The sequence below is a fragment of the Emydura macquarii genome, unplaced genomic scaffold, assembly GCF_026122565.2.
Source record: "Emydura macquarii macquarii isolate MOO-44397 ecotype Brisbane River unplaced genomic scaffold, CSIRO-AGI_Emac_v2 contig_3220, whole genome shotgun sequence".
Lineage (NCBI taxonomy): Eukaryota > Metazoa > Chordata > Testudines > Chelidae > Emydura > Emydura macquarii.
Window position 1 is genome coordinate 5,453,932 of NW_027133357.1, and position 22,418 is coordinate 5,476,349.

Sequence of the window (22,418 nt, forward strand, 5' to 3'; positions counted from 1 at the left end):
CGGCGCAGAGGAGCCGGGATGGACAGATCGCCCTGACAGATGTATCTCGCTTTTCATTGCTTGCAGGCCCGGCACTCTGCCTCTCTCTGTCAGGTTTGTGGCTGACCGCAAGCCTGCAGGAGTGGTTTATCTAGAGACAGAGCACACCCACTTCCCCAGCTGCTGAGTCAGGCTGTTCCCTTCGCTTGCCTCCCGCTCAGTACATTGTGTCCCAGCTCTGCAGTGCTGGCACGGTGCCCAGCTCACATCAGCGTCTCACTCTTGTTTGTGTTCTCATCTTGCACTGAGGACTGGTTTGTGGCTCAGCAGCCCTCCCCGGCCCACCCCCCTCCTTGGCTCCAAAGGGAGAGGGAGAGGAGGAGCGGGTGGGCGGGTTAGCGGGGGCGCCTATGCCAGAAGGCAACCCTACCTCTGGGGTGGTGGGGGGCTGAAGAAATGGCTCAAAATGAATGGCCAGTTTCATAAGAGATTAACCTTCTGGGTCATCTGTATACTGAGCACATATTGTTGCTATACGTATCTTTTCCCCCTGCGTCTCCTCTGAGACTAACCAGCCAAATACCTGGAGACCCAGTATGTAGATCTGACACACGAGTACGTAATAGTCTCACGGGAGATCTCTATCTGCTCTACAATCAAGATATTAGTCAGTCAAATCAGAATGCTTCCCAAGGACCCTAGATTAAATAAAGCGTCATCTCAGCTCTTCTTGCATAGCCCTGTGTCATCCCCCAGTGCACTTGAATGATGGAATTTAGCCCTTGACCTGAGCTAGCTAGGATCTCGGGCCATTCCAGTGTTGTCCTAATGACCCTGGTGCTGCTGTGTACAATGTCATGTAACGATCCAGGGCACACGCAATAACTGAAGGCTCCAAGTGCAGACAGTGCGTGGCTCCAGTGACCGGAGCAGAGGCAGCTGGTGGACGTAATTAGCTGCAGTGAGTCTCTCGGAGCGCTCTGAAAAGTCTGGGTCAGCCCCATGGCGGTGTTTGCAGCCCTGGTCAGAGCAATCATCCACATTACTGGAAGGAGAAATTCCACTAAGCTTACAGAACACCTAGAAGTCCCAGCTGAGATCGGGGCCCCATTGTGCAAGGTGCTGTACATACACTTAGGAGACAGTTCCTACGCCACAGCCCAGTCTGCTCAGCCTGGCAGTGTGGGGGTTAATTGCCCCCCTTGCCCCAGCTCAGGCATTTGGGCTGGGGGCCTGCCCTTCTGCAGGAAGCTAGGGAGCCCCCACTTCCCTCCCTGGCTGTTGCTGCTCAGAAATGCAGTTTCACTTCTGCAGGAACTTGGAGACATAATTTATGGAGTGAGAGCTGCCCAGCCAGCTGTTCCCCAGGACCCAGCCCTGTTTACAATCGAACTAGACATGACAGAGAGAGAAAGCATTTCCCCCATTTTCCAGATGGGGAAACTGAGGTATTAGAGAGGTGAAGGACCAAGTTTTCAAGGAACCTTAGCCCATTGGATGCTGAGCGCTTGAAAATGTGTCCCTGAGCTCTTCTGAAAACTCCGTCTCACATGACTTGCCCAAGGTCACATGAAGAGGCAGGGGTAGAGATTGGAATTAAATCCAGCTCTCCTGAGTTGAAACCCAGAGCCTTCTTCATAAGGCCAAACTTCCTCTCAGAGGCTGCATTGACTCCAGAGTGCAGATGAATGTATTTGGAGAAGCCTATTATTCTCAAAGCTTTGTCTCCCCGATAGGATTGGCTAGAAAAACAGTGACTCAAATTATAGAGACGCTCGGAGACCAATGTGGAATGTGTGACTAAAGATGCCATTAATTTAGAAACCAACCTCAAAGGAACCCACCAACAGCTAGTTACAAGAGGACATCCCTCCTGGTGGCGTGCAGCTGACCAGTGGATTCATTCTCAGCTGCGAATTCCCGGACGCTCTTGGTTTAAAAAAAAATAAATAAAAAAAATCTGAGCATTATTTTTAACACTGGTTTTGGTGACTGTCTAGATGTGCCCTGTTCACATGACAGGGTTAACTGTTCTGGTCAACAATGTGTAAAAGGGGCATGTGAGCAGGCCAGTGAATGTTTGTAAATTGCTTTGAGATCCTTGCCTACACAGTACTGTGCATGCCCGATTCTGCAAGGTGCTTAGCCTCCCCCCCCCCAAGCCTCCCCCCCCCACGCCTTTTGAAGTGAATGAGTGTAGGGAGTTTGCAGGACCTGGCCCTAGCCTGGAAATACTTAAGCATGTGTTTAATGTTACGCCTCTGAGGAGTCCCATTCGCTTTCATGTACCTGCATTTTCAGGGCCTAAATCACACGACACGTGAGCAACGGGGACAGCATCAAGTGGCTGGTATGTGGCTAGCTCTGAAGAGCGTGAATAGGATGTTGCGCCAGCCATGGGACATGAGATACATGTGCCATGAATCCGATTGCCTCATCCCAGCACCGCACGGCAAACTAGCCGGTACTGCACCACAACCATACCAATTCCAACAGCAGCTTCTTGCCCTTGGGGACCAAGCCTGCCCACCAAAACTGACCTGGGGATGGGGAGGCAGGAGAGTGGTCTGTGGAAATGTGGCTTCCCAGCTGCCAGAACCCAAGAGCTGTAAAGGAAGGCACTGTGAGAGCCAGCCAGCACGCTGTGCTGCAGTGCTTCTGTACAGTGTAGGGTGCTGCCCTATCATCTCAATGCAACTATCAGCAGGAAACCTTTTTTTTTCCCCTTCCCCCCTCCTCCCTCCAATTCCCAAGTCACGACCCGGGAGGAGGTTGGTACAGTTTGTTACGCTCAGGCCGGAATGTACTTTGTGTTACAAATGGCCTTAGTCCAGGACGCAGAAGCTGGACTTTATTTATACTTCCCTGCTCCAGGCTCAGCAACATCCTGCTGTCAGTTACTTCTGCTTTTATCTGCGAGGGGGATGACCTGATCTTAAAAAGCCATTCAGACTATTTAATGCATGGAAATAGACTTGTACCCTGCCTGCCTGCTCTCCACGCTGCCAACTCTCAATTAATTTACAGACTTGTAAATTTTTTACAAGGCCACTTTGAAAATAGAGCAAGATAATCTAGGAAAATATTTTGCCTTTTCATCTGGTAGAAGTTCTTAGAGAGGAAGCGCTGTCTAGTGAGCAAAAACCACGGGTGAGATCAGCCTCCTAGCTCTGTTAGCGACTCTGTATAATCCTGACCAAGTCTCTTAACTAGTTTGTGCCTCAGTTTCCCATTGAGTACAATGATGTCTATCTTGCAGGGAGGTTGTGTGTCTAATTCATTGCACTGAGCGCTTCTGATGAAAAGTGCTAGGGGAAAAGCAAAATATCATATTGATTCTAGATTTAAGGGAATTCTTTATGGTAGGACATTGACATTCAGGATCCTAAACCAATTTATGGATCCAAAGCATCTTTGAAAAATCTTGATCCTGCGTTCACTGACATCAGTGGGAACAGGATCCTCCTGTAACTGATCGCGCAATTCACGCCCCATTTTCCCAGCTGTGATGTAGGTCATGGAATTTATTTGGAGAACTTCAAGCTGCAAAAGAAGCTACGGAACATTCAGATAACAAGGTTCAAGCGTGTGCGAGCCACATGTGGTCTGAATTTATTGGCCTCCTCTCCCAACCGAAATTTCATCACCAAAAATGTGAGTCAGTCAAAAGCAATGAGAATGTTGTACCAGACAGTGGGTATTCACCGTCGTCATTGCCTCCCGGAGTGCAGCCCCAGCCTGTGCATGGAAATAGAACCCTGGCCTCTTGCGTCAAAAACACAGGCTGCAGCCACTTGAACCCAAAGGAAAATATCGTTTCCTGGAAGTACTGTAGTGCCCATGACACACGATTTAGCAGTTGTCATCCTCTCCAGCAGAGGGCACTGCCGCACAGATACTAACCAGCCCATTGCACTGGTGCGGGTACAGGTTGGTGGGAGGGGGACGCGGGGATGCTTTTGGCACCTCAGTTTATGCTGCTCGGCCCTTGTCTTCCGAACGATCCTGCAGTGACTACAAGTGTTTCTCACCTAGAATAAAGCCAAGGCCAAGCGGAAACTAAATACCCTGCTCCTGCACGGCTTACACCCTCAAACGCCCATTGAAATTGGGGCCCGGAGGGGGAGGGGGGAATCACGGAGGCAGGCAGACTGCAGGACAAAGCACCGGCTTTTAGAGAGCGTGTACTTTTCAGCTTTGTCTAAGCTAGCACATTCTGTACCTTCACTGACAACAGTTAAGTATGAGCCTGAATGGGGCTGCCCCATTTTAGGTAGTGTCAAGAACAGCCGCTCCAAACAGGTGGTCTTGACATGGCATTGAAAATGGTTTAAGTGCTCGGGTAGACAGGGATAAAACCCTTGTCATCACCGGTGCAGCCTCGCCCGTGGCTGACAGCTAGGACAGAATGTGCTTAGCGGGAGGCAGAGCTATTGTGTAATAGGGAGACCCATCTAGCTGTAAACACTGTGTATTCCCACTGTGTTAGACCCGAGTTGGCTCGAACAGTCCCAGGCAGGGCTGCTGCAGTTCAAACAGCCACGCCCACTGTTGACCTCCACCTAGAAAGGATTCTTGCACAACCAGAACACTACCCCCGCCCCCCGGCCTCTCTTCAGGTTAAAACTTGGCATGGTGCAATGCCAGCCTTGGGACAAATCTATTTAGAAAATGTAAGAAAAAGGAGGGAGGAAAAGGAATCGGGGGGTGTGACGGAGGCAACAGTTTATACAGGCTGTGCAATAGACACTTACGTTACCAACTGAAAGCAATCCCCTTCTAGGATTTAAGTTCAGAAGGAACCAGCCATATTCTTACATGGGAACACCAGCTTACTTGCTTTGCTGTTTTAACAGGGTTATTATTTAGGGGCTCAAACCAGCCACCTTCAGAGGCACCAGTGCAAATAGCTGACCTGCTCTGACAGCGTCCCTGATCAAATTCAAGGCATTTTTGGTTCCTTTCCCCCTCCCTCCCAGCAAGAGAATTCTGAGGAATGGAAACCTTGCATGGTAAAAATGACTCAAAACTTACCAACTTAACAGCACAGGGTGAGGGGAAAAGCAAAATGAAGCCTATTTGTTTTTAATCTAAAATATGCCAGAGGGATTTGCTGATTTGGCCTTTAGATTTAAAACAGCGTGGCAGGGACTTCTTTTTCTTCTCCATCTCAAGTGGTTAAGGCAGATAATTCAATCTATTTTTAGAATGAGACACAGATGAATAAAAATATCTCTTTTACCTCTACCCTTGCGTCATGTCAGATGCTGCTGAGATTCTCAATGCCACAAAGACTAAAAAGCAACAGAATCCCATCTATTTCAAAAAGGAAAGAGATGTCTTACGGGGCTTGGTTCTGCTACATTAATTCTTGCATCAACCTGATCTGTCTAACCCTGAGTTTGTCCTCAAGGGCCTTTCCCAGCGCACCCCCCTGCCCGCCCACCGGAGCCAAGGTCATGAGCTTGGAGTCAACCTAGACAGCTTTGCCTCTTACAATCAGTTCATACATCAGGGCCAGCTGTACCATTACCATTTAGGCAGAACAGGCAGTCCCCATGGCAGCAAAGTATTAGGAGATTATTTATTGTGTCATGGCTTGGGAGGAACAGAGATTTTCTCTAGAGGTGGTGCTGCAGTTCATGGTGGAAGGGTGATACTGAGCTGTTGCTAGCATTAAAGTCCAGCCTGTGTACAGCACATGTTCCTGCAGGGAAACTCTTGGAAGGATGAAATTTGCAGAATTCCCACCCCTTTTGTAAGGCCGGCTGTCCAAGCATTGAACATTCAGGACACGGACCAGATTTTCAAAACAGCTCAGGATCCAATGTATTGAGTTCTTCTGACAATCTATCCCATGCTGTCTATGGGATTTCCCTGCAGATCTTGGTGGGAGCATTCCCATGAAAAGGCCAGCTTTTCTGCATTATTACCCGGGCTTCCCCTTCCCTCCTCATGCAGCTTTGAGCTGCTATAATCCCCCTCCTTGCACCAGGGCCAAAACCCCCACCACGTAGCTTTGGAACAGGACCCCATGGAAGCTTTAATGCTGCTGGGATCAGAACATATTGTCCAGATGACTCGAACATGTGTAATGTGCATGGTGTACAGAGTATATATTAATAGTTTGGATGTCAGATGTTACTAATGGGACCTAGACTAATGATAAGGGAGCAGATCCTGGCTGCACTCTTTCTAGACACAACAGACTATACATCATTTCCCGTTATACATTGTTTCTCTTCCACACATTGTACCGGTCAACTTACTCACCTCTTTGCCCAAGCCATATCCTCATCTGGCTAGTGATGTTAACGAAATTAGGCTATGTCAGCCCAGCAGAAGAAACGGCTTCCAGGGATAGAGATTCTTCCCCTCCTCCAGATTCCCAGCCCTTGCCCCACCTTGATGTAAATGCATAGGGATGGTTAACTAGAGCACACAAGCTGATGAACTGCAATGGCAACTCAAGGTGGGAGAGGTGTAGCTATGACCCAAGCCACTACAAGGTACTGACATCAGATGGAGGATAGGGTGGTAACTTGTGTCACCGCAGAAGTGGTTTAACTCTACTTGGTGCAAAGAACTCCCACCACCTCCAAGAAAGTGATGAACGGGATTCTTATTAATAATAAATAATGTTATGCCATGGCTAGAATAACCTTCTTTTTTCCCCTATACCATGTAAGTATACATAGATAATATGATCCCCGGTGTGTGTATATACATGAAACTTACGAGCTATATTATACATACCTCCTTACAAATAGCCAATGTACATTCTTATCCCATGTTTTCCAGTGGTTAACATTTAATAACTTTTGCATAACAAATTCTAGAAGCTACAGTAAGTTTAAAATTATATTAAGGCTTTATCCTAAACAGCCACAGCCAGGAAATTGAGGATTACACAACTGGCAATCTCGGCTCAAGAGAGGCCCAGCACTGGAATAACAGGGTGTCTGTGTTAGGATCGAGGTGCTTTGGGTAAAATGTGTAGTCTGGGCTCAGAACTGGAGTAGCAGAGGCTGCTGGTGCTGGTTATGACTCAGTGCACTGGGAGAGCTGGGAAAAATGGGATGGACAGGACTGAATAGTGTGGTTAACATAGCAGGGTTGAGGCACACTGCCAGAGCTTTATGTGAACGCAAGTTGGGAATGGTAAGGGGTATTACTGATCAAAGGAATAGTGTATTGGCAGATCTCTATGGGGAAGCTGGTCAACCGTATACCTAGCTGAAGTTGGTGCTATTAAGGTTTCACTTACTCATCTGCTCCAAATTCACTTATGAAAGCCTAAGGAGAGAAAAACAAGCAATCTGAGGCTTCTATTTTGCTCTAAATTCAACCACTTTAGCATAAGCATTGCAGAGGTCTCGGAACATTGTGATCTTACATAACGTATGTGCTGCAATACACTGGCACAAACAGGGTGAATTGAGGACAGAGTGGCTGCCTTAACTGTGAATTTCCTGGCTTTTGTGAGTTTACGTCAGTCTCACTGTTATTTTAATGTGTTTTTTAAAATTTAATATCCTTTTTTAATGATACTATAAAATTAAGGGGGGGAATAGAAGTAAAATGGACACTGTATCTGTCTTTAAAGTATCTAGCATCTGGTCAGGAATTTCATCTGGATTCTAAAGATCTTTTAAAAAGAAAATTCCATCACCTTTTGGCCAAGAGATTGCGAAAAACAAAGTAGCTACCATTTTTGTGGTACAATACAAAACCAATGTGTGATCTCCCCCTGCTGGAACTAATGGTGTCTACTAGGATAAAAAGTTGAGGGCTCTAGAATTATCCATATTGTCTGAACAAAAATAAACAACAATAAAGTAGCCAGTTAGTGTTTTCTGGTATTAGAAACACACAACTGCTTGTTAAATGGAAAAACTAAAACTGTTTGGGATACGGGTGGGGAACGAGTGTATCCTTCAATCTTCTAGATAGAAAATGTTTAAATTCAGAGTATAAATCATGATGGTAGACTTTCTTCTCTCATATATTCCATTTCCTTAGTGTTAGCGAAATTTAGTACTGTCCATATTTTCCCCACTATATTTTAAAGAAGGAAAAGCGCTGTTAAAGTGAGTCCTTGTTACAGTGAACTAGCTGTGCTTTCAGCTTCAAGTTCAACTCCTCATTTCCAACACATTCTGCTGATGTCTAATTACAAATGCAGAAAACTAACATTTATCAACATGGTATCAAAGCACAGAAGCTCTAAGAAAGAGTTTGATAATGATAAAGCCACTGATGGGATAAGCACATTCCTTGGTCATCTCCTGTAATAAAAAAGGGAAATAACTAAGTCAAAATGCAGATTTGTATGAACTAGCATCGCTAAGACGAATAGAAATGCCTTATTTCATATTCATACAGTGTTCAAGACAGTGGGGTCCTGAATCTGAGTCTGGTTAGGGCCTCTGGACATTGGTTGTAATACAAATAGAGACACGTTTTCAAAAGATATCAGGGACAGGATCAGACTTTGAAGTGCTCGTCACCCACAACCGGAGAGTTGGTTTTTTTAAGTGTTCAGCCTGCTGGGTGCGAAGGCTTGACTGAAAATCTGGCACCTTTATTTGATGCCTAAGTGAGAGCTGAGCTGTCCTGAAAATCTGACACTAGCTGTGGGGGCCAAGTCCTGGAAACTCTAGCCACGGTGTCTTCATGAAATATTTCTTATCTAGATCCTGTTGCAGTGTGTCCAACCCAAACACTGCAGCATTTGTGCTGCTGCAAGACAACCTGAAAGTGAAACTGACTGGAAATGCAAGTAACTAAGCTAGTTTCACTGTCCAAGCTGAGTGATACAAAAAGGTAAACCAGGTTCAATGGTAGTGAAAAAGATAGTCAGATTAAAAAAAAACATCCCACATTATATTTTTCTAATCTTAGGTGGTTCTCCAACACAGATTTTTTTTTTTTTTCTTAACACAATTCTTTTTAAAATCAAACAATAACTATTCTGGTTATTGCAACATTCAGTGTCTGCTCTGAAACAATTTCTTTCTATCATTAACTTTCAGTTATTCACAAGGGGTTTATTTTTCTCGTACACTATTTTTTAAAAGTCAAGGGAAAATATATGTTCAGATAATGGTGCTAATCTAATATTAAACCCACACAACAAGGGAAATTAAGAGTTCAGTTCGTGTTTAACTCCATTCTCCCTCTCCACCGTTGCTGTGTCTCTCAACTTTTTATAACGTGTCATATGTGCTGCAATATCCCGAGGTACACAAAGAGGTGGGTTGAGGAGAGAGTTTTATCTTTGAAAGGGGAGGGGGCGGGAAATACACTGACACAATCCTGCAGGCCTTAAATTGGGACCCTGGTTCATCATCATTGTGTTGATAAAGGAGTTAGGTAAGGGTCTTTTTTCCCCCCTCCCTCCACCCCAGGTCATGGAGCAGCCATTTCATAGCTGCTTTTGCAGCAGTGTCCACAGCTTAGACAAGTGGCTCCATTTTACAGAAGAGCTCAGCCCCCTGAATGCTGAACTCCTTTGAAAATCTGGCCATAAAAGTGTCATCAATGGGAGCTGCTGAATACCAGGCCCCTTTGAAAACCAGAAATCTGGGTCAGTGACCCCAGGTATAGTCCTTTACCCAACCACCTACTTCCCCAAATAAGGGCAGCAATGTGTTTGTATGTGAAAATGGAAGGGAAAAAAAAGCAGAGGAATGGAAGCACCGGCTCTGTTTCTTGCTTTTGCTCCAGTGACAAGAAATTGCTTAAAGGAACAGGGCCACTTAATCTAGCAAACAGAACAATAATTGACAAGGAATTGCAGGTTCTGTACCTGCTGCTGCTTCCTCTGCCCTCGTGTGCGGACTTATAAACTGCATTATCATGAAATGGGGTGAAATGTTTTTCTTTCTACTACTGTTGCTGTGTCAACGACCCAAACAAACCCGGGGGAAACCGACTGTACAGTGGCAACAGTGAAACTGACTCTGTACCAAGGGCTGTCCTGCTGCTGACAAAATAACTTCTCCAAACTTCCAGTTGCAGCTATTTGAGAGGTTACAAGTAACACGCTGGGGCTTTAAACACGCCAGACTTGAAGCACCGTGTGTGTGCTGTATATTACTGTGCGGGTTCTGAATAATGCTGGGAGTCTCACTCCTCCCAGGCTGTCCGCTGATGGAAGTTGGGGATAAGGCAACTTTCCGGCCCTAATTCCTGTCAAGGTTTGAGCATTGCCCTGAGCCGTTGCGCTGCTCACTCAGGATGGTCTGCAGGCAGGTAAGGGCACAGAGTACGCGGGTGTGTTACCGGCCGCCTGGGACGATCACGATTCGGCTTTGGTGGTTGGTCAAGTTGCCGGGCTGCAGGATTAGCGCGGAGTTCCGTACCCGCTGCTTGCAGACGGCTCGCGCGTTTGTCGGAGTGCCGCGCTGGGGACGGGCTGGCGTTTTCCGTCCCACCGTGCAGCATCGCCTTGGGCGGATCTGTGGGTTTGGGGTGATGGACTGCACCGGTCGGTGGGGTTGCACCTACGGTTCGGGGGGAGGGAGGGAGGGAATGCTCGGCGGCTGCAGGGTTGCACTGGTGGTTTGGGGGAAAAGACGGGGGCTGGGGATTGCACTGACGGTCTGGGGGATTGCACGGGGTCTTGCGGGGATTGCACTGACGGTTGGGGGGAAGACACGGGCGCTGGGGGGTTGCACTGACGGTTTGGGGGTTGTACGGGCGCTAGAGGGTTGTACGGGTGTTAGGGGTTTGCACGGACACTGGGGGTTGCACTGATAGTTGGGGGGTTGCACGGGCGCTGGGGGTGTTGCACTGACGGTTTGGGGGGAGTTGCACTGAGTTTGTCCCGTGTTGCCCCCGCTCGCAAGGGGAGATTTCGAGGCCGCCGGCTGCTTCGGTCCCGGCAAGGGGGCGGGGGAGAACCCGCCTCCTGGCTATGCGGGAAGAACGGTAGCCAATGAAGAAACGACTTGGGGGCGCCCAGGGCGTAGACTGGCAGGCGCGGCGGCCAATAGGCGCTCTGAGGGGCGGGGCCTGGCGGGGACAGGCGGGGGACTCGGGGCTAGCTCGGGCCGGGCGCCTGGTGTCAGGCGCAGCCGGGCAGCGCGGCGGCGGGAGCGACAGGAGGCGGCGGCGCGGCAGGTAGCGGCGCCCCCTGGGGTGGGTGGCGGGACCGTGGCTTTAAAGGGGGGCAGCCCCCGGGAGGGGCGCGTAGCCCCCCCGCCACCCCTCCATATTCAGAGGCGGGAACCCCCGGGGCAGCCTCCTGGGCAACTTGGGGTCCAGGCTCCCCCCCACTGCACCCCAGGTCTCTCCCCTCCCCATCCCTGTCTCCCCCAAACCCTCCTTCATTTTGCCCCCTAAAATCCCAGCCCGCCCCCCTCACCTTGTGTGCGGATTTGTGTTGGGGGGAGCGGAGTGACATCTCCCCCAAAGGGGAATTCTGGGGCAGGTGGGGGTGTTGGGGGGGGAGAAGAATTACACCCCCTCCGGCAGGGAAGTTTTTAAAATGAGACGGTGTCATTTTAATATTTCTGCTGGGAGGGGAGCGGGGTTATAACCCGCTAACCAGCCATACACCGCTCCTGGTCTGGGAGATCATAAGAGCTGTGAAAGGAAACGCTTCACATATTGCATTGTGTGTCTTTACTGGAAGGGCGAGACGGCAATAGAAAGACTGGAGGGAGGTAGGAGATGTGGAGGAAAAGGGGTGAAGGAGTTTGGAGGGAGCAGGAGGATCCTGGAGAATGGGTGGGTTATCTGTGCCGTGGCTAAAAAGAACCCATGGTAAGTCCTACAGGAGTCTCCTGTGTGTAGAAGGTGTGCGAGGTTGGAGTATCTGTGTAATAGTGTCATCTCTGTAATAGTCGTGGTCCTTTCTCTGGGGAGATAGCTCTGCCTTATGGTGCTGAAACACTCTGCTTCTAACCAAGGATTTCAAATTGTTTTACAAAACACTGTTATCTCAATAAATGCCATTTTGCAAGAATAGGAAGGGCAGAGTCTGTTAGTTGTGCTGACTTTTTTGCTTTAGGATCTGCTGGCTGGGTTACTTTTTTTGTTGGGGGGGAACGAGATGTTTTTTTGTTTTGTTTTTAAAAAGCTTAAACTCTTGTGATGTGTCCCTAGTACTATCAGAGACTAGGTAGGGTCTGCTGATGCTGTTGACTTCAGAAAGAGCCAGGTGGAAGGACCCAATTAAATCAACCCTTTAGCAGATGATTAACAGGGGGAAGTGTGTTTCAGTTTTCACAGTATATTCATATCAAATCTATCCTGTGTTTGAATGCAGTTGGGGTGCCTCCAGCAAAATCAAAGTAGATGCAAAATCTGTTTTAATCTCACTCTGCACAAAAGAAATGAGTCAAGAGCCTTTGCTTTGAATCTTCTAATTTTTGTCTAATTATGTTACAACTGTGATATTTAAATATAATTTTTGATCTGGACATTTTAAGTTCAATTGACTCTGCATCCACACTGTTTATTCCAGTCATTTAAAAAAGTTATATATAGATGATCCTTCTTTGCTCCATAGCTGAGATTTCACCTGTTTTCAGACAGAAATGTCAAACATTTTTAGACCAACTGATTGAGCATTGGTCTACTTTCACCGTAGGCAGCCCTATCTCCTTTGCTGAAATATTGTTTTGCAACTTCCTACAGCAGTGCTCTTCAATGAATCAGAACGTGGTGTGCAGCCATGATAATAGTGCACTAGGAGGAGATCTTTTTCTCGAGTTGTGAAAAACAGTGTTGTCACAAAATGAGGTTCTACTTAAAAATGTCCCTTGGATTGTAAAAGTAAACATATATGTGATAACTGCACTGAGTTATATGCGATAACCCACAATAAACATGACTGAAGGTTCTTGCCTTCACTTTTTCTCTCATTTGATAGCCCAAATAGCTTTTGTGAAGTTGCTATTTTCCTGCTGCTAAGTGCATATCAGAGCCACAAAGGAATATTATTTACTGGAAGAGCCAGAAATTCAGAAATAATGTGTAATGTCTCCAGTTGGTTAATTCCGGTTCACATTTCCAGTGATATATTCAAGGTTCCCTCTTTGATGCACCATTTCATTGATCCTGTCTGTGGGTGAAATTGACCATCTTAAACAAACAGAGCTTTGCTATGATCAGTTCCACTGTAGACAAAGCCTTTAAGGTGCCAGTTTGGGTAGGCTCTTTTCATCAGAAGAGTGAATTGATTCCATTTAAATATTGCTTCCTAAAATATCAGTCTTTTTTAGGACAGATCATTTAAACAAAAACTTTCTCTACAGTGGGCTGGGAAAGATGCTTAAACTTGATTTCAAACACTTCTTAGTCACTGTGGATGGTGCTGAACTTATGTTAGAATTTGCTATTATAAACAAGATTGAAAACACAATTTACCCCATCCTCACTGATTAGATTAAGTTGTATTAGAGAGAGGGTTTCTTGGAACCATCTGTGAACATTGCCCCATAAATAGAATTTCTTTGGCTCTGAGTCGATTATTATGTTTGACCCAGGGAAAAACTGAACTGGCTCCTTTTGACAGACTTGATGGAGATGCAGTTGGGTGGAGTCAAAATAAGGTATTCCTAAATGGAAAATCAATGAAGGCAAGGATTATGCTCTCAGTCTTCAATCCTACTTTGAGTCCTAAATGGTCTGGCTTTTAATGTTTTTGTGTTCTATTTTAAAAGTTATAATATACCTTACAAGCTCTTGAATTACAAGTGTTTGAGGGCTATGAACACCAACGAGGCAGATGACATGATTACTGTGATCCAAAGCAGAGTAACAAGGAGCAATGAGATGAAACTGAAAAAAGAACAATTTATGTGCAGTGAGATTCTTTTTTTGTTTGCGGAACAGAGATGTAGTCCCTGCCCTGATGATCTTATAATGTAATATTAGATGTGAAATGAGGAATGAGGGCAACAAACATTTAAGGAGTAGGAGGATGAAGGACACAGTGTTGCAGTAAGATCACACACTTAATTTAGGCACAGGCACATCTTGGTATTGCAGTTACTTTTTAAAAAATGTTTTGGACATTGTGAGATTTAGGTTAAACAGCAGCAAAAATGCAAAAGTAGGATCAGTTATTGTACAGTAATCTTCCAATGGGGGTGGAGCTCTACTGGCTGAATCTAGAAGGCAATGTGTTTAATGGTTAGAGATGGGGACTTCAGCATCAGAGTAGGATTTTGTACCTCCCTCTGTCACTAAATTTTGTTCCTTAGGAGAAGTCACTTCAACTCCTTATCTATCTGGTTTCCCCATCCATAAAACAGGAATAAATACCCATTTGGTTATGAAGTGTTTTGAGATCCTCTAATAAAATTGTCTGTACTTACAAAGTATTTCAAACTAGGTTGGACAAAACACAAAAGAATGATGTTCTATAGAGAAAAGCCCTAAGTAGGCAAGGAAGGGACAAAATAACCCCATAGGTATATTTCATTTCTAACTCTTATTAAGGCCTGGTCTACAGTTAAAACTTAGGTCAACATAGCTACAGCATTCAGAATGCTTCCGTCGATTTAGCTATCATTGCTTAGTTCCTACAGTGATGGGAAAAACCCATTCCATTGCTATGGTCTGCATCTATGCTATAAGGTTACAGTGGCATAGCTGCGGTGCCCGAAGTGTAGGCATGGCCATACTCTACACAGTGATGTAAATTTTACACAGTGCTTTACACAGCAGGGCATGATCCTTGCCCTGACAAACTTATATGCTAAAATAGATAAGACAGATGCAAGACGACCTGGAGATAAAAATGAGAGAATGGGGAAAGGTAGTTTCAAGAATTCTTGAGAAGGAGGGATTCAGAGAAATAAAGGGTGAGGCTGGCACGGAAGCAGCAAGACAGGAGAATTGGGAGGAATGTAGGCAGAGGGGAAGGGAGGAGAGGCATGGGTGGTATAAATGGAAATTGGATCAGATGTCATTGGGGCTGAATTTATATAGGGAGCTGAAGTTAAGGAAAACAAGCTTGACTTTGATAAGTGAGAGGCAGGATGGGATTTTAGAAGAAGGGTAAGTTAATCAGAGCGATGGCAGAGGAAGATGACTTCAGCATGAGATTTTGAGAGAGGCTGGAAAAGGGAAAGTTACAGTAGATGAGGCAAGAGATTAAAACTGTTGTCCACACCTTGCTTATCGGTGGGAATAGTGAGGGAAGAGCAGACTTTTGTGAGACATTACTGGAATAAGTAACCATCTGAGTGAGAGACGGCATGCATACGTGGGAAGAAGAACCGCAGAAAGAGGAAGGATAAAGTTCTCAATGATAAAGAAGGCAGGTGATGGAGAGGAACGCAGAGGAAAGTTCAGTTTGGTGAAGAGAGTTTGAGATGGCAGTGGGACATCCGAGAAGAGAGGTCAGAGCTGATTGGACATGCAAGATTCAACAGATAGGAGAGCTAGAGAGAAGAAGGTTTGAGAACCACTTTGCTGGAGGTGGCAGTGGAAACAAATGGAGTGGAATGAGGTTGCCGAAAAAGATGACTGAGGAGAGAACTCTGAGGGGTACTATCAGCTATGGGGAGAACTGAGCATGAGGAGTTAAGTTACCAAAGGAGAAGTAGTGAGGTAGGAAGAGAACTAGAAGAGCGAACAGTTGAGAGGGCCAAGCAGGAGAGCAACAGTGTCTAAAAGTTAGTCTACCCTGCATTCACGGGTTGTGTTTGCAGATGGTGTAGACACACACAATTTAGCTAGATTGAAGCTAGTTTAGGAGCCATGGAGCACGGGCTGTACATGCCCACCCAGTACCCTGGGTATGTCTACACAAGCCATAGGCATGCCATTTGATTGCAGTGTAGACATAATGATAAAAAGGGAGAGGAATCCTATTGAGTTGGCTAGGAGTGAGTTGTTAGTGATGTAAGGCACAGCACCTTCAGTGGAGAAGGCCAAAGTCTAAACAGTATGCCAGCTCAGTCGAAGACAAGTCCACAAGATCGAAGGGGAGAGATGCAGAGGAGCAGGCCAGGGAAGAATGTTTTTAAGGAGAGATGTGAAGACAGGGAAGGACCAGAACATGAGTCCTTCAGGGGAAAGGCAAGTTAGATTTGAGAGGTAACCGGGGAAGAAACTGCTGTAGTCCTAGGAATTTCTCCAAAGACTTGGGATACTAACTAATACTTACTTACTTCATTTTAGTTCATGACAGTCTTGTCTGTTAGGCAATGTGAGACCCATGTGTTAAAATCGTTTGAAATAAGTAATAACAGCTATATTTAATATCAACTATTTATAATACAATTATTAAACTAAGTGTTCTAGCTTACTAAATCATATGACTAAATCTGTATTTACATGGAGTGCATTTTTGAATTATTATGAACACCTTTTTAAAAGCTTTTTCATATGCTGTGAGATATAGTAGACTGTAAAAGTATGCTCCCAAGAAAAAACTTTTATCCTAAATTTAAGCTGAAACAGTTAAATAATAAACCCTTGAAAAGAGATTAATGGAAGCAGTCACAAATCAAACTGAATCATTCTTGAACATCAGCGTGTTACTACGTAACAAAGTGGGCTTTAGTGACAAGGGTCCCTTAAGCCTTGTGTGAGTCAAAAAAATTAACTGATTTTAAAAAAATGTATTGTAGCATGGAAAAAGTGTCTTTGCAGTTATATTGTTCTATAAATGTTTAGTTCTATAAATTATTAGTGCTCTGAACAATTTAGATGTAAATTCCATTGGGCTATTTTTGATATATTGAGATGGTGTGTAAATGTGGTTGTCGTCATGACAAAAGCCATATAAACATGTTTTGAAAGAATCCCCAGTAATTTGGTGTATAAATCTTTAATCTCCTACACAGTTGAGCCCTCAGTCAGTGACTGAAATTGTTTTTCAAACACTGTGTCCAAAAAAGTGCAGGAACCACTTAAAATCGCATTCATGAAGAACAATTTACTGGCAGTAAGATTATACAATTATTAATCCAGAATTACGGAATGTCCCTTATTTAAAGTTTACTTAGTTTTTTCCCCGAAAGGATAGCATTCATACATTTGATTACCGGAACACAAATAATAAAATAATAGCTTCCAGAGGCCGTGACCAGGATTGATCCATGTTGTGCAAGGTGATGTAAAATTCTATAGTACTTGTATTTCAACTGTATAGACTAATCAGGGGATGATGGGCCAGCCTTCTAAGTGGGCAGGTTATGTACTTCTGTTTGAAACCTATTGAATGAGTGAATTTTATGAAGCACTGATGTGCAGCGGCACTGGTACATAGGAAAGTTTTCCAAAAGTTTCTTTTAAAAACAGTCCCTCCAGTCTGTTTTGAAAATAAGACATCAGAAAGTTAGCTTCATCCATCAGTGGTTTGGAGCAGTTTTGACTGCCACTTGGGGGAGCTATAAGAGCTTTGAACTTCAAATGTCTGCTTTGATCTCATTCAAATCAATGGAAAACAGGAAAAACTAGCAGGGAAAAAAAAGCCGTAATTTATTTTCTATAGGTTAGTGGGACAAAGAATAACGGTGGAGGGGTTCCATAAAACTTGAAGCACTGATTGCAGTTAGTCTGGTCTGTCATATGAGTAACAAGGATTTTGTCTAAACAGCAATTGCAGGTGAAATGCATTTGTTTGCAACAGTAGAAAAATGTATTGAAAGGTAGAAAAAATATGTAGCAAAATAGCCATGGGTTGGTAAAAATATTGGCCATCACGACGTGGGATGATGCAAGCACTCTGCCTAACTCTTGTGAAGAGGCCAAAATTAAAGCATCTCCAACAGACTGAGAAGTGTTATAACTGCTCTTCTTATGTTCCATTTTTGCTTTTATAAATGAGTTTCATTAAAAGGAAGTTGAGGACAATAGTGAAAACTATAGTCAGTGTCATCTCTTCCCTGATACGGTTGGTAAAGATTTCTGATATGTTGTCACTCCAGTGTCAGTGGAAATGATTATTTGCTTGACTCTTTGGATTAGTTGCTGTTTCAGAAAGAGATGTTTTTAAGTTTAAAACATCCTTTCCCATCCAGCGATGAAATGTGCATGTCCATGAGAATCTGAGCATTATCTGAGATAGTGGAGTGCTCCAATAATGTTGTCAGTAGAGAGAGAGAGAGCTGAAAATGCCCTTTTCTCCAGTTAGGCTGTAAATTTGCAGTATGTTACTTTTCAAAGACATCTGAGATCGGTTTTACTGTAGATCTGATTGGGTGCATAAATATAAAAATCACCTTGTGTTGAAGTTATGTGGAGATCAGTGGTGAGATTATCCCCTCCAGACTTTCCACCACGGAGGAAGAAAATAGGTACAAAACCTGCTCTTCTAGATCAACTTTGGTTGCCTCCTTGTGGTCACACCTGCAGTCTTTCTAGAGCCCTAAGTTCACCACTAAACAATACAGACTCTTCTGTCTTTACAGGGAGCTACTTTTACTGTGGACCCAACCTTCCAGTTTATACCAAGCTGCATTGTCTTATAAACACTTTCAAATATTCAGTTGTGTCCCCATCTCAGCCAGTCACTTATTGTATTTACTTACATATGTCCCTCATGATCGTAGGACAAAATTAATTTATGCTAATGAGCCACCTCAGCTAGACTACTCATCTCCAGTGTAGTGGCTAGAGCGGAGGCCTGGGGAGTCAGGGCTTGTAAATCTCTTAATTTCTGTGTGCCTTTGTTTGCCCATCTGGGAAATGGGTATGATCTGCCTTTCACTGGTTTATTACACATATTGTTTGTAAATCACTGTGAAATTCTTGGATTAAAGGAGCAATATATGTACATAGTATTACAGTAGCTGAGTATAGAATTTCTAATATAACCAGAATATAGGGAGCTAGTATTCCCTGAATTACAGTTCAAACCACTTGTGAGCCCCACGATTCTGCAAATACTAAAGCGTATACATAACCTTAGTGCCTAAAGATCAGAACATGGGTAGGTCTTTGCAGACTGGGGGTTTTTAGTGATCACTAGCTTTCTTGTAGTGTCCTGTTATATCCCTGGCTAAACTTTTTCCTATGCTTGTGCCCTCCTCCCTACCCTATCAACTTTGTAGAGGGGTTTTTCTGGGACTAGTCATGGCCTGTCAAACAGCAACAGAATTCCTCCTGATGGCTGCTTGCTATTTTCTCTCTCCTTTCTAAACTCAAATACTGGGTTTTCAAAACTCATCCTCTCTTTCAAAACAACCCTGAGGAGGTTCCTTATCCCTATGGATTTCCCATTTTAAGTGCCACTGCTCTGTGCTAAGGTTGATCAAACTCATGACCATATTAAAAAAATACTCATCCTAGACAGGCCTGTGTTCATTTTTATTCTAATTCTGATTCATTTATTCTAATTCTCTGCTGAGCTTCTTGCTTTGACTCCTGAGATTTCGGGTGGCTTTCCATGTCCTAATGTTCTTGCCCTTTCCCAGGTACAGTGAGTTTGGTAAATTGGTTAATCGTCCCAATCTGTGGTTGTTACACATGGAAACCCCCACAGCCAGAATTGTTGCCACCCAAGCAAATGCACCCTTTCATAATGTCTATTTTATAACTGTACATCTAAACATATGCAGAATATATTAGCTGTTTTGCTAGAATGTGTGTATTAAAAGAATGTCCAGGTGGTCATCATTTTAAATATTTTGGTTCTTGCTGTTTATCTAATAACTTCTTGACCATCTGAAACAGAATAGAGGCATTAGCAATACTCTGGCTTGCCATAGTGTAGCTCCTGAATGCTAGATTGCTGGAACCGAGCAATTTTTTTAAAGTACCTTTTTATTTTTAATTTAAAACTAATTGGAACAGTTGTTCTGGAGGAAACATTAAATGGATGTGGAATTTTCAAACAAAAGATGATAAAGTTTGGGGGCTGTTCAGTGGTCCCTTTAAATAAATAAATATAAAATCTCCACACATTGAGTGGCTTTTCGATACTGCTCAGAGTTGGCCTAACTAGGCTCATTGAAGTCATCGGGAATCTTTACCATGGACTTCAGTAGGAGTAGTGTTAGGTCAACACTGAGTGCTTTTGACAATCTCATCCATGTTAGGCGCTGGAGATGGGCACTCTTCCTCTGGTAAATTAGGCTTCGCTTTCTTTCCAATGTTCAGAAATGTGCATGCATGTCCATGTTCCGCACTACCAGTTTGCTAGTTGCTGGCTGCGCTCCAGCTGAGGCCGTGTTTTGGTTGTGGATATTGAAATTAAAATAAGCTAGGAGCTATTCTTAGGAAAAAGTGACCGAAGAAGACTAACCATTATGGATGGTAAAAATAGGTTAAAAAAAAGAAAAGCAAGAAGTGGGTTGTGAGATATTGGAAACGTTTTCACACCTTTTTAAAGATGACCTTATGTAATCTGATGAGGCTATCTGTTATAATGTTTTTCCTAACTTGTGAAAATCTTTGAAATCACACTCCCTACTATTATGTAGTTATATTTAGGTAGTGTTTGCTAAGCATGATGCCATAATGAACTGCTAGATTCATAGTTACATCACAGTTGCCACTGGCAGGAATAACAGGTGTGGTGTATGTATTTATATATTTTATGTGGGCATCATCACCCACTCAGGAAGCAAGAAACTGAAAACTTGAGGTTCAGGAAATAGCATATTGTATTGCATGTGTGTGGGGTGCTCTTTCCATTCTGATCGAAATACAAAATGGAAATAGGGGGCTTCACAGGTGATTTTAAATTCCATCTCATTGGTGGAAGCCGTAAAATCCTCTACTTTTTGGAGGAAAGATTGACTATGGATGGTTCTGGAGTTTTGTCTTCTGTAATATAAATCTCTCTCTTAAAATAAAGGAACAGAGATTATGAAACAACATTAAGAATCTGGCATTAGTTTTGTCGTTTTTAATGTTAAAGGTAACCTTCCTTCCTTGAGCCAAGATGTTATGTCTCGGCTGGGTACCCGCTTGTTGAGTGTTATGTAAGAATATGCCTGTTAACTGGGATCCTTGTAATATGCGAGTACAGCGAGTTGAGTCAAAAGAAACTTTACCCATGCTAGTCCTTTATTTTTAAGCAATTTGGAAAAATTAAAATCAAGGATTCACAAGAAAGCAGAACTTTTGTGCTTTTTTTTTTTTAAATTGGCACAAGTAACTTTTTTTCAACACCTGAATAAGTAGGCAAATTATTCTTTTTAGGCTTGTACTGTACTTTGAACTGTACATACATATACGTCTTTAAAATGTCACTGCTGTTGGTGTGATTAGCCAAGACAAGTACTGTCTTTAGTCCATCCTTCTTCAGGATGCGGGCAGGCCTCACCAATGTCTCTGTCTGTTGGCAACAGTATGGTGGGTACTCTTAGAACGACAGGATATTGAGCCATACTGTTCACTTTCTTCTAGTGCTTAAATGTGAGGACGGCTTTTTATTTAGCATGTTTTAAAAACTGGTTGTGACTTGGATTCTAACTAAAAATATTCAAGTTTCAAGAAAGTTTCAAGAATATGAAGTGAGTAGAATAGTTGGCATCTGTGGCTAGGACACATGCTCTCATATTAGCTGCAGATCACGTACTGTGCTTCCCCTATCTCCCTTTATTTTTAAACTTGCAGCAAACTTTCAGCCCTGCTTGTTAGGTAGCTCTTCTGCTGCACTGAGTTGTCCTTTTCAGAAGTTGTACTTCCTGCCAGTTTAGGAACAGACAGGGTTGGCAATAGTGGCAGAAGATAGTAAAATACAGTTGTCAGGTATTGTATGATGCTAATGATACTCTTGCCTATTGCCACATAGTCTTGATAGCACAGCCATTTATATAGTCTGAGAGTGGAGTTACAGGAAAAGGGGAAATTCCAGTGCTAGAGTGTGAGTTCTCTGTGGAGTCTTTGCAGCTGTGATGAAACAGTCTGTGCTTCACAGTTCTGTAAGCTGTAACTAATCACATAACATGGTGTAAAGAACAGCTAGCGTGCTTTGTAGGATGGGGAGAACTGCCAGAGCAGTGTGTATTTCTCAATGGAGTGTAGAACGTATTTAAGGTCTGCTCCCGACCTCGCGGCCATGACTAATGCCAGACTTCCGATTATCCTTGCTTCTTGGGAAAACTGTAAAACACAATAGAAACATAAGATTTGCCACACCAGGTTTATAAGATGATTGATACTTTGCTTCTGGCAGTACACTGTGCTGGATGCTTAAAGAGTAATGCAAACCCATAATGCACTTACTCAATTACTATTGTTGTACATGGGAGGGTGGGAATCCCTTCCTGCCTCCTATTTTCTTATGATAGAGGTACTATTTAGTTAACCCTGGTACAAGTGTCTTTGAAATGTTCCTTTTAGTGTTCCCTAATTCGTTTAATTGGACTTGGAATTGAAATGAAACCATGAGTCCAACCTTGCCAATGGCAGCCTGTAGATGGTGCTGCAGTTACAGGTTCCGATAAGGTTGCAGGCAATGTGGTGGCTGAAACCTCTAAATAGGAAGAGAGTTTTGGTCTAAGAAATGCTTCCAG

The 22,418-nt window shown here is 43.9% G+C and overlaps 1 protein-coding gene across 6 annotated transcripts in view; it reads left to right on the plus strand.

Moving 5' to 3' along the window:
* Positions 1-10,082: 10,082 nt before the first annotated feature.
* Positions 10,083-22,418, plus strand: part of FKBP5 (FKBP prolyl isomerase 5) — a 48,182-nt gene continuing 35,846 nt past the window's right edge. Inside the window, exon 1 of one of the 6 annotated variants that reach the window (XM_067531916.1) lies at positions 10,083-10,236. In XM_067531916.1, coding sequence (XP_067388017.1) covers positions 10,222-10,236 — 15 coding nt within the window. In that variant the 5' untranslated portion in view covers positions 10,083-10,221. Of the gene's footprint in view, positions 10,237-10,987; positions 11,107-22,418 lie in introns of those variants that run through there. The other 5 variants (XR_010916952.1, XR_010916951.1, XM_067531911.1 and 2 more) reach the window with 5 other exon arrangements.